Source organism: Nestor notabilis, unplaced genomic scaffold (genome assembly GCF_000696875.1).
Source record: "Nestor notabilis isolate BGI_N333 unplaced genomic scaffold, ASM69687v1 scaffold1099, whole genome shotgun sequence".
In the NCBI taxonomy this organism is placed as follows: Eukaryota; Metazoa; Chordata; class Aves; order Psittaciformes; family Psittacidae; genus Nestor; species Nestor notabilis.
The window spans coordinates 47369-60763 of record NW_009943883.1 but is presented as its reverse complement, the minus strand read 5'-3'; the positions used below and the strand labels follow the sequence as shown (position 1 = coordinate 60763).

At 38.1% G+C, this 13395-nt stretch overlaps 1 protein-coding gene across 1 annotated transcript in view; it reads right to left on the bottom strand.

The window, feature by feature from the left end:
- LOC104411661 (CMP-N-acetylneuraminate-beta-1,4-galactoside alpha-2,3-sialyltransferase-like) overlaps positions 1 to 13395 on the bottom strand; it is a 69065-nt gene that overhangs the window by 8638 nt on the left and 47032 nt on the right. Inside the window, exon 3 of the mRNA XM_010022141.1 lies at positions 8821 to 8863. Coding sequence (XP_010020443.1) covers positions 8821 to 8863 — 43 coding nt within the window. The remainder of the gene's footprint in view (positions 1 to 8820; positions 8864 to 13395) is intronic.

The following is a 13395-nucleotide window of genomic DNA, read 5'->3' as shown; positions in this document are numbered from 1 at the left end:
TCCTGCTTAAAATTAGCCTTCATCATGCTTTGTTCACTGCAACGGGCATCATACAACACCGGCTCTCCTACCAGCCCTTGTCAGTTCTTTAGAGAACTTCTCTAGTGCAGATTTGTCAAGGTGTTGTGAATGTCATGCTTTCTAGGAAAAAGCATATTCTAATTTTATCACCTTAATCAAACCTTATCTTGTCCTTCAGTCCCAGAACAACTTCAATAAAATAAAATAAAGTATAAAATAAAGAGATTTTTACTAAGCAAGACTTACTGTCAGGTTTCCAGTCATAAGACTGGGAAGAGAACAAGTAAAATAAAAACCACTTCTAGATTACATTTATCAGCGTTCCTTCAGTCTCTCTTACCCAGAGATGCTTTAACTTACCCTCTCTGTAAAAAGCAAAAGGATTGTGGTTTCACAGCATGTTTCACACCTGGCAGATCACATCCTGTCTTCTGCTAGGCAATTCCTCTCTAGCACAGCAATAAGGTTTCATGCTTTCTTTTAGTATAAATGAAATTATTGTTTTCTAACCTAATAGACTACTGAAAGAATTAATTAAATAAAAAGTATTAAAAGTAAAATACGTTAAAAGTATGTGTTGGTTTTACTGTCCTTCCCCAACATACAAGAAGTCTGCATGCATGTGTTCCACCGAACTCTTTCACTGCCCTTTCCCTGCCTCGATGACCTACTACATATTCTTAAAATTTATAAATGGCATTCTTAGTACATACAGACAGCAAAGCGTTGACGTCTCTGGTCACATTATAGCAATGTGGAAGACAAATTTAGAAGAAGACCGAGTAAAGTAAGCTATCTCTTCCCATACACCCCATTTACAAAACCTCCTCACAGCCAGCTACAGAAAAACATAAATTAGGAGCTGACAAGTAAGCTGTGTCTAGATACCATACCATGAGTGTTCTTCAGAGTAAGTGACACGCTTCAGAGGCAGTCTTGATAAACAGCTTAATGTTCCCTTGCTGGAATACATTGGATTTCCATTTAACTATCACATGAGGATTCCCTAAAACATTTCCAAGGAGAAAGAGAAGGGAAGAAGATTTCCCTTTGGAAGTGGAACAGCGCTAGCCTGCAATAACAGATCTGTGTCAAGCCAGGCAGGTGCAGAAGAGTTGATGCTTGGTGATCACACACATGCCTCCGGGATTTCCAACAGAGGTAACTCTTGCATCAGTGTAACGATAAACTCAAAACTGCTTTGGTTCAGGACAGGCAGCAAGAATATCACCTGTTTCCACAATGTGTGCTGGTACTTTATTCATCATAACAAGTATCAAGAATACAATGATGAACGCTGGTGTTCAGCCAATTAGAATGAGATTAATTCCTTTAATGGTCTTAATGCAGTATTTCTGACCTCTTTAACTGAAGTTTTGGGAATGATCAATGCTAAGATAGCCCAATCCATTCAATTTTCATGAATTATTCAGAGAGCAAGAAGGTCTTCTTAGGAGAACATTCAGTAACTAGAAACTTAACAAGCTTACCAGTGCGGAAGCTGGCCAAAACTAAAGCAATTTATTGAGTTTCAGAACAGTTTTCTGAAGGAAGAACATTAAGCGTGGCTTTTTATATGCTCTTTTCCCAAGAGGATAAAGCAACAGGAGGGCCCCACATAATTTATGAGTTTACAGATAATCCCTGAATTGGGTTTTGCTACTAAAGTAAATTTAGCCTTCTGTGAATGCAACAACTATAAAAATTTATGCTTGAACAACAGTTAATAGAAACTTGTAAAGTTAACTAGTTGTAACTACATCCACCCCAGGAAAACAAACATACCTTTAATTAGGTTAATGCTACTGTCATAAAGAACTACAGCAAAGTAAGTGTTCCACCTTACAGATATGGAGTGGAAAAAAGAACTGAGTCTTTTCTTTACAGACTTACCAGGTTTTATGCAACTTATCTGGCGGGCTAAAGAGCACAAGATGTACAAACCCAGTCCTAAGAGGAACATATCAAAAAAGAAATCAAAGCTCATGCATACCAGGCACTTCCATGAACATTCACTTAAAGAACAAGCCATCTAACAAAAAGTGTTTTCTATTTAATATGCACAATAATTGGAAGTATATGTATTACTTTTTATTTTCCCCACTTTTTTTTTTCTTTCTTTTTTTGATGGAAACTCATATTGGCCATTATATTATTGTGCTCAGTGGCCATTATGCTATTGTGCTCAGAATCAAAAACAGGTTGAAAAGCTTATGAGTCATTCCCTTTTCCTTTTAAAATATTACTACATCTACTTTCTGCCAAGAATATGGAGAACCCCTGGTGTCTGAAGATTTATATAAATCTCTAGCAGTCCAAAAAGTTCTCAGCTACTTCTTCAGAAATTCTTGCAAGCACGTTGTCCAGACATACCAATCCTAATGCATATAAACCCAGGTATCTCTGCATGAATTTTTGTTGTCAATATTAAGGAAAGCACTTTTGTATTTTCTCATCCAAACAGAACAAAACTCCATGTATCTATTGAACACTTCTACCTCTCTATAAACACATTATCACTGCCTTCCCTTAGACTTTTGGTGAAAATGTTTTTCCGAGTATTTCTTTCTTATGAAACTGAACTTGTTGTGGCAAACAGTATAAAACTGCTCTAAACAATACCCAGCTATTCATATTTTTTACTTTGCATTCTTTTCCCACATGGTTTGGTTCATAATTACTTCCAGCTTCAGGAAACAGGCCCTTTTAAAAGCACCAAACAGAAGTTTTTGACTTTGTTTGTACTTAACAAATCAAGTAATGAATCAGTTCTAAGTAGCCAGTAATTCCGACTTCTGCAGTCTTTATCTTCTTCATCAACTACATTGTGTCTAACACAAGAATCCCAAAGCTAGATAACAAAAACTCACGTGAAAAATCCTTAAGAGAATTCCAAAAGATCAAAATGGAAAATCCCTAAAATGAGCTAAGAAGAGTAAAACAAAAAATGTGGATGGTAGTTACACCCCACCCAAACGTGGGAGGTTTGATGGATGAACAACAAACAGCCCAGTAATTAAATCACTGTGAATGGCTAGGGTTCACTTACTTAAATATTTGAAGTACTCAAACAATTAGTACAGATTGGAAGAGATTATGGAGAAGAACATGAATTAAAAGTCAAAGAAAAAGCTGAAATGAAAGAGAAATAAATAACCGACTGCCAGGAGAATACCAGTGTCAAAGTATGCTAAGCCTTGAAATAATCTTTCAGAAAAAGCATCAGGACACTCTTGCTTGTGGTGGTCAGAATCCCTCCATTTAGCCTATGAGACACACTCTTACTCCTGCCTAAGCAGGATGGGAGATCACTGGGACTTCCCACTTTCTTTTCTTTTTTCCCCCTCGGGATAGCAGGAATACAAGAAGATAAATGGGAAGGAAGACAGGGCACACAGAAACCCCACAGCAGCAGGCACATGGAAAGTCCAGCATTCCAACACATTCATTGCTTATTTTTACAGTGCTTAATGGTGAAGTACCACACATAGACACAAACAGTTTCAAAGAAACCTCCCACCCTAGAAACAAAATGAGGGGAAGGGGGTCTCCTTCAGTTCTTCATTATTAAAGTTCTGAAGTAAAGAAATTTCAACAAACAGAAGTAACCCAATCTGTGTGTTCCCCTAGCACAAACTCCCTCCATTTTTACAGTCTTTTCAAAGTCTAGATCAAGTTTCATTTAAGTTTGCACGGTGAAGGTTGTTATTTCTGGCTTCTTTCCCTCCACCCTCACACTCCCCCACTTTCCCCAAAGACTCAATTTCTTTGTCTTTTCTTTTAAAAGCAAAGTTTGAAATTATATTATCAATATTCAAAGAAATCTTTGCTGCACCTCCCAAATCTACTCTGTAATATTAGAAAACCCATGTAAATAATGAACCACAGTATCACAAAATGCCTAGCAAAGCTCAAAGTCCACTGGAAAATACATTTCTCCTTTAAGTACTGCCTAAAAATTTCCAAAGTACACAATATAAAATATATACCATATATTGCATAAATACAGTGTATTAAATGTTAGTAGTATGTTATTGTGGTCAACCATACTGATCTCAGTCTTTTTTTTAAGTGAAAGGGGTAGCAATTTTTTTGCCTGTTTTTACCTTTTTCTCAAGTTAACACATAATACCTACTACCTTTTTGTTTAAGTGAAGAATTATTCCAGTAAACTTAAGCACATCTTCTAACATTTTCAAAACTTTACGGAGGGATTGGTTCTTCCCCAAAGTCAAACCCTGGGACACTTCCGCCATCATTCATCAACTGAGATTTTAACATCCAAGATTTTGAGCTGACTGTGGCAGGTGAAAAGATCCACCATCACCCAAGGGGAGCTTTTTTCTGGCTGTTGTTTAAAAGCATCAAACCACCAATCTAACTGCTAAAACACCTTTGAAAATAGCTTTTGAAGGATGAGTTTGAAACAATGATAGAAGTAGCAGTCACTAGCTTCCATCTCACTGAGTAAATGGCATGCCAGGAGAGTATGGAAAGCTAGTACAGAAGAATGAGGGCAAAAACATGAGGGAGAAGCCCCCAACTCACATGAATTATTACAAAAAAGAAGCTTTTCACATGTGTAACACAAGTGAATCTACGCTTGTAACATGCAAAAGCATACACAAAGTAATCATTAAGGTGACTAACCCAGCTTTCACAGTGTAATAAGTGACAGAATAAAGAATGACCATGCAACCTCCAGCTGGACCCACTAAATAGGTGTTGATACAGTTATTAAGTGTAATATAATTACAGTTATAATTAACTAATTATAAAAATAACTAACTACATGATCATATGCTGATCCTTCTACAGAAATCTCATGTAATTCAATGTAAACAGATTCTGCTCAAAGAATGATTCAGAGTTTGTAATGAATGAGACTTATCTTTCTAGGACCTGGCCAGCCTCAAAGAACTACTACAATACAAACATTTAATAATAATAATAATACTAAAAGCATGCAACCCTTTGCCAAGCACAGATGTTACAAAGTGACTGCAAATCTTGGCATTTAGTGGCACCTAGTAATCCACTGGCTGAGTCACTAATGTGATTGATGGCCTTATGTTGTTCGGGAACTATTGGCCCCTCCAAGAATTAAGACTTGTAAATTGTACTGTATATTTTGTACAAGTATTTTTCTCACACAACCAGTAAACGTGGGATTTTATTCTTAAAGATTTTAAAACAGTCTGTGGCTCTGCTGCTTGGGAAACTTCTTTACCTAGTAGAACTGTATGAACTGGCCTGTTTCTCTACTTTGCGCATATTTAGTGTTGATATTCTAATTTTGTTGATGATGTTATGGTTGGTACAAGCATAAATAAAAGACAAACTCCTCTTGCAATAGGTCTTTTTCATTAATCTGGTCTGGAGAAGCCCTAGGTCTAGTTTTGACTAAGGAAACAACTTAATATACTATGCTGCCTACAGATGCCCTCAGCTTTTCATTAACCCTGTATGCCATTAGCAAACCCCACCTGAATACCATCCTACATTTTAAAAGCTAAAAAGAATAAGCTAAGCACAGGCAGTAAGAAAGGAAGCATTAGCATTTTGCTTCTTCATACTATCCTTTCTGACAAGCTCAGAGAAACAAGACCTCTGGTCAGAACTGGTAATTTCCATGAAACATCTGCACAGTATCTTTAAAAATGGCCATCCCCTTCCAGGTGAGGTTTCTGGCCATATCATCCTCCCTAATGCTATAGCGAAGCATGCATCAGACATACAGTTCCCACCGAAAACACTTCTCAAGTGCTTCTGACAGATTTTCTTTACAAGTGAACAAATCCGGTTTCGTTACCATTTCCCTAAACTCCAAGAGAACCAGTGAGCAGAATCATTACATAGTTGTATCCACAACAGGATGTATTATACCTGAATAACATGCCCTTGGCATCTATGGAGTAGAGGACACTATTCGTGTAATACATGAAAAATTAAAGATGCAAAGGCAAATGGGCACATTACTATTTATTGAGATAAATACTTCCCTCTTGTAATGTCATTTAAAATGCAAGAAGGAGCACTACTGCAGACCTACCTTTGTAAAAAATGTTAGTTCTCTAGGTCATTAGTTTAAATGACATATCAGTAACACAGCCAGGAACAGGCTTTGAGCAAATGAAAGATTGGGGGGGTGGGGGGTGGGAAGAGAGAAACCTAACCGTTGCCTCAAGTGCTTCAAGTCACATATGATGCTCACATGCTGTGAATTAAGTGAACCCTATGAAGTTATGATCTATGGCAAAATTCCACCAGAATGACTATATCACAACAACAGACGTAATTAAATTATTTCTGCCAATAAAGTCATCAGTGCAGAACATATTGCACCCCTTTCAACTCTGAGCAAAATTTTTTTTAACCAGACAATGCTTTTACAATGGTACTATCTTGACTGAGTTGCGGAAAGTATTTTTAACTACTAAGTTCCACTTCTAATTCAGTGTGTACTTAGAAAAATGTGTTTGGTACCCTGACTATACATGCTGAACTTGTGGAACAGCAGCAAATTCCTCTAGGCTGTCACCCATTTTTCATTCAAAATTTATTATGTTTTATGGTATTGTCAGCCTTTTTCCTGGCTCCCTTGCTATTGAAAAAAAATCATATACTAATTCAGACTGGAAGGGAACACTGTAGGTCAGCAGGTCTATTCTCAAAGCAGGGCCAGCTTTACTTCCACAGAATAAGCAAGCAAGCAAGCAAACAAACAACAAAATAAAAAGGAAAACAAAAAAAACCAAACAACTTAAAACCAACAAAGGACAATTACAGTAAAAACAAAAACAAAAACAAAACAAAAACAAAAAACAAAACCAAAACCCAAACACACAAACAAAAAAGTGATTTTACCTGTGTACAATACTTGCTTTCTTTGCTCCTTAACCTTATAGTCTTTATTTTGATCATTCTGATTTTATTACAAGCCTTTCAAGAAGCAAACTTTATGGCTTTGAAAAGCAAACATACACACTTAGGGTGCTACATAAATACCTTTTTAAGCAGTCAACAGAATCTTTCTCCAATAAAAAAATATTAGAGAGTTCTTATCATGGGGAGGTTTTCATAAAAAAAAATTAGGGTTTTGGAAGCCCTCCAGCAGGTAAAAACTTCACTTGGCCTTAAACTGAAGTCTAAGGAGGAGCAGGCCATATCTCAGAGAGATGTAATTGAAGTAGATAAGTCAGGAAAGGAAAAAATGAGGCTTGAAGGAAGGAAGACTCAACAGGATTGCTAAAAGCAACAAAGAAAAGGACAAGTGAACACAGAAGGAAGAATAGGAAGCACAAGGCTGAAGCCTTGGTTTGGACACAGCACAGGCTGGTATCCAAAGCTGGTATGCCAAAAGTGTGTGGACAGTCAATGGGTGTGTTCAGTAACTCAGACATTACAAAATACGTAGTCTGGAAAAAAACAAAAATCAGACTACTTAAAAACTTTAAAAAGAAAATTTCCGTTACCAAGACATTCATTCAAAGGTCACTTACCCATTTCACATTTTTTGCTTTGACTTCTAGATGCATAAATTGAAGATAATGTATCATCTCACCCCACAGTGTTGTAAGGTACATACACTGTTGTCTCTAAATCACGAGGATGTCACAATACAGAAAACATAATAAAGAAAATTGGTAACTGTGCAACTAGCATGGGCTCTAGACAGCATGCAATAAAAAGCACACAGAACACTAATAAGACCAGCAAGAAACCTTGACCAGCTATTCATGCAGTAAACACCATCCCTCCTGCACACTGAATGAGACACAGAGGCTTTAGAAAAACAAAACAGTATTTTGTGTTCTTCTACAGTACCTTTTTGTCAGGTAAGTTGCTAGAGCTGAGTTTATGTACCCAGCTGCTTCTGCAAAAGAAACTCCTACCTAAAGACTTTCTCATTTCCTGTAAAGAGCAGTTCCCAACACATTTACAAGGCTTTCATTTCATTATGGAAGCTCCCAAGCTACTCAGCAAGACTAAACACAAAACTCGAATGTTACACCCTGTAAGTATAACAAACCTGTCTGAACATTAAGAATGGTTTTTATAGTAACACTTTTATATCAACATTATACAGGGGCTGCATCCTCACGTCATTCAAAGCCACTAGGCTGCTTCAGTGCCTTTTTAAGTAGTAGAGGCAGAAGGTTTTTAGTAGTCTTTTTGCTCCCAGTACCAAAATTTCCACAAGGCTGTTGACCTCAGAAACAGAGTCGCTAGTGACCCCTAGTGTTACGAAGTTCAGTCTCAATTTGACTGATTTATGGCAACAAGTGTGATGAGTATCCTCCTTCAGCACTTTGCTGTTCTTCTGACTTAGCAAATGGTCATTGCCTTGTGTGGAGGTTCTTTCTGCTCCAGTTTATGAACAAAAATAGTAGTATCCATTTTTAAAGGAACAAGTGGAAAGGAAATAAAAACTTCTAAGCAACAGTAAATCAGACTGACATTCTTCCTGCTCTCAAATGTTTAATGTATTTTTTCCTCATTTGGAAGACTAACAGTAAAATACCTAGATCAGACTGACAGTCATGACTTCAGGTGGACATTTATAGCCTCTTGATCAGTCATTAAACAATTAACAATAGTGAACCATAATCCAAGTTGGCCAGTAAAGCCAACGAAGTGTAAGGAAAGAAGTTGTAATTGCCAGGTTGCTGCAGGACTTTGCTGTCCCAGGTAGAAGTGTAAAGTCCAGTGAACCAACTGTCCCAGGTGACATAAGATTTGCTTACAACAGAAATCTGTAACTACAGAAAAAAAGAAGAGTCCTACTGTTCTACTTACAATTTTGAGTCCAGGTTCAGGAGAAAGCCCAGTTTGTCATATTCTGGAAAACAAAAGCAAGGGACACAATATCATAAAAACTGCAAGCATCTCCTCTGCAAAAGGCACCAAATCCAAAATGCAGCAAGTCCTTATGGAAGGGCAATGATTATTTCTAACTGCAAATAGATATATATCACAATTTCTAGTTGCTAGCAGCTGTTAGCACAGATTATTATTACTTCAAGGTATTCCCAAATGAACATTTCTGAATCTGCAGAAATTACTAAAGGAAGAGAATGTGTGGGTAATCATTAATTTAGAAATCACTAGAATTAACCAAGATATCTGCAGTGATCAAAAAAAGCATTACTGAAACCACGCATGCAGTGATACACAAAGCTTTCTTGCTTACAGTATAAATCATTTTGCCAGTACTTTCTATGACAAACACTCCTAGATCCTGATGTGGTAGAGCTTTAAAGTTTTCTTGATTCCTGGTCCATTCCAACCCACAACTTTGTAATCAAGCAACTCTTCTTCAAAATAAAATCATTCATGGTGGCAAAGTCACAGTTTATGCCACAAACAGGGACCAGCTAGAGAAACAAAGTTAAGACTCAGAAAAACTGTAATTCCTGTATAAAGTAAGCATTGCATTCAGCATCTTTGACTACATTGTGGTCTTGTAAATCAAATACTTGATACAAAACTAACAATTCACACGAGATACACCCAGAAAACAAAAAGGTGTAGTGTCGTTTTTGCACTGTTAAGGTCAAGGGCCTTCTCACACTGAGGGCCACTGAGTCTCACTACCACACAATAAAAAAACAATACAGAGAATTAAAAGATAATCCCTCCAGAGCATAAGCATCAGGATGTACTAGAAGTAAGAAGAAAAAACATTCCCCTAGCCTTTAAGAAAGAACTCAGTGGAAAGAGAGTTTTCTTTCCTTATGGAACACCACAATAAGTTCTGCTGTAGTAGTTTACCTAAGAAGATCACAAGCTTTTCATGCTATCACTTACTGGCAGAGCAGGAAAGCCTAAACATGTACCTAAGACAAAACGATTGCACCAGATAAATCAGTGTAAACTGTGCCATTAACTTCAATCCCATTAAGATTTAATTCCTGAGCCAAGGGAAATACTATGTTTCACATAACTTAGGTAACAGAAGTTGCAGAACATGTGTGCACTTGATACTGGCACATACTGCCCGTTCTCTGCCAGCACCCGCATGCCACCCACTATCCCTGTTGTACTTGGAAAGCTAGAAATGCACCTGTGCGTCTTCTCCACCTTCCACATACTGACAGTTGCATTTCCCGCATATCCTGCTTTCCTGATAACTTCCTCCCAGTTTATTCCTCCTACAAGAAATTATTTCCTGTCCAACTTACCTCCTCCGCATGCAGGATGGTGGATGGGAAGGTATCCATTCCAGAAAAAGAAATATGCCTTCAAATTTTATTAACCTTTCCTCCTCCCCAAAACAACACCCATACTGAGCAAAGAGCAACAGAGATTTTTTTTTTTCCCCCCATTTTTTAACATCCACAGCCACTGACCCACCCGTCATGAGTGTTATCCCATTCGAGCTAACATTCCCTTCTTCTCAACAGGAAATACAAGAAGAAACACAATAAGATACATCACCTCATAACTACAACAACATCCTGGGGTTTCTACTAACTCAGCACTTCATGAGCTTTGCAACCAAAGCACCAGAAAACACACACATAGACACTAAGTGCCACAGATGACATACGTCCACTGCAACGTTTCATAAGATTTTCTGTTTGTAACATGCATTTCACCTTCGCATGGTTTTAAGTGGTTACTTTTGATGTTCTCTGATGATTATTAACGGACATATAAAGCAATCTTGTAAAATTATGTGTCAGCTATCTTGCAACAGGCACTTTCCAAAAAAGCATAACAAAACAAAATAACATTTCTGGTTTCAAACCGGACGCACATGTGTTCTTGGTTTTCATTAGGGTAGAAACTATCCTTTCAGGCTGTAACATCAAACCAGAAGCATCTATGCCCCTTCCTCTCGTTGGCTAGTGAAACATGCAAACTGCTTCGGGCAGAGGAATGCTGCCCTCCCCATGTGCCATCTCACAGGCATTGACACTTCTGGAAGTCACATCATTACTACTGGCTTGGAAATTCATCTCCATCATATGCTGCTCCCCCCAAGCAAGACAACTAGGAACATTTTAGTTACAGATTCAAAGTTAGTTTCCTTGTTAGCAAAAATCAGTCTTGTTACAGACCTCCAACGCCATTTAGCTGTATCACTACAAATACAGGGACCAGAAGTCATTGCAACACACAACAGTGCAGCCCACATGCTGGATGAAAGCAGTCTGGATTCATGAAAGGCAAATAAAACCCCCACTACCTGGAGAAAGCCAAACACACATAGCCCAGCTGGAGAAAAAGGCAATCCTTGTCTCGAGTTATGTATTTAATTTAAATCAAAATAAAACACAGATCCACTAAATCCATGGCAAGTACAACTGAATCTAAAACGCAGTATGGTCAGCGTGTGATGATTACAGGAGCTGATCTCACAGCTTACTGCTAGAGAAAGGGACAATCCCACTCCTTCTAACTCTTTCTTCCCTTGAAAATACTGGCTGCAAGAGCCTGCCTTGGCACTCATGTAACCTCTCTGTGCCCTAACCTACAGGTTGCTTTCACCTTCCACCACCTTAGTTTAAAGCCTTACTCACCAAGTTAACCAGCTGATACACAAAAACATTTCGTCTCTTTTTCAAGCAGTGGGATTAAGAAGTGCTAGAATATTAGAGAAAACAAGAACAAAACAGCTGAAGAGAACAAGGAAGAAATATTCCAACATCTCCAGCAAGAACTAGTTAGGACCACCTGGCTGTGTTAACTGTGGTTTGATGTTGGCCTCTGCCAACATCATTTTTACCAGGTTGGTAGGTCTGATCCAGCTCAGGCCATGTCTGACCCACTGGTCTCCAAACAAGGCATTTATATGGCTGTGTGGAACAGGATTTTTATTATTTTTTTAAAGCTAAAAATGAGTAAAAGTAATAAAGAACTTATTTTGCATCCACTGAAAACATCATGGAAGAATCTGAACAAGGCTTTACATTTTCAGCCTGTAGGAGATTGAAAAGTCCATGAGGGATAAAAGCAACAGTGTAAAAAGAGAGCAAGGCAATCTAAGGACCACACTCACTTGTGCTAGGAAGCCACAGATCTCAGCTGACAATGTGGTACAGCAGCATAAGGAAGCATAGAAAAGAATGATGATGGGAAGTGAAGTTTCATCATGACCCATAAGAACAAGAGGTCTTCCTGGGTCAGAAATAAAATGCATTCCTACATTTCCAGAAAGATCAGAATTGAATAAGAATCTAATAACTGACAACAATTTCACAATAAAGCATGTAATTAGAGTTATAAGAACAGAGTACAGCCAAGCATAGCAATTTCTATAAGTGATGCAATGTGCCAAATTCAATGCTGGCATTAGCATGGAAATTTCTCCCAAGTATCCAACAGAAATCCAGCTACCAGCCAGCGAGAAATGCATTGTCCCATGTCTGCAAACTCCATACTGACCACCCAAAAAGCCGTAAAGCACAGTGTACAATATCTATCAGGTTTTCAAATTGTATTTTGCATCTGTAGCCAATATAGCTACATACAAGCAAAACAGGCAAATTTTTATGCTACTAATACAAAATCAACAATTCAGGAATTAACTTGGCTCACTGGTTTTATCCTTCTGAACTATCTGTAACTGATTTCTCTGATGACTTGAGTACTATTCCTTTAGCAGCTGGCTACTTGGAAGCACAGTATAAATAACTTTGCTCACAGAAATAGAAAATTAGGCTTTTTTTTAAAGATTGGCTATATGCGGTTCTAGTTCTCTCTGTGTTTAACTGTTAATTCCAAGTACGGGAGGGAAGGCAGAAGGTTCAACTTCAGCAATTTTCTACAAAATGTTTGTATTTGTCAAAGAAATCAGTATGACACTCAAGAGACAGGAGTCCTATCAAGAACAGCTCAGACCACCCTGATAAATTTCATCCTGTCCAGTGCAGTTTGGTCTCCGTGGAACTGAGGCTCCAACTGAATGAAGCCTTGGTTGCTGTCCACCACATGCAAGTTCTACATCTGTGCCAAAGGCCAGGTAAAATTACTTACTCTGCAATGAAAAAGGTCAAACACCTCACATTCACCTTGGATTAAGAAAACACATATGGACAGTTATGAAAGTTCAGCTGATGTAAAGCAAATCTGCTAGAACTCAAGAGACTAGAAAGAATTAATGAGAAGTGCAGAAAGGAGGCTGCTCTGCTGGTCATCTGGCCCTGTAGCTAAGTTAGTGAAGTTTGTATAGTTGGAAAAGCAAAGGCACAGAGGAGCCTGTGGAAGTACACGGAGCGGGGAAGGGAGTGTTTGCAATAAAGTAGATAGCATGTGGTTAATCCTCGTTACGAGTGGATAGCTGGAAACAGGCTCTGCAGTGCATTCATGTGGCTGTTGCACAAAAGTTGGACAATATCAAACATTGTTGAACATGAGGGGAGATGG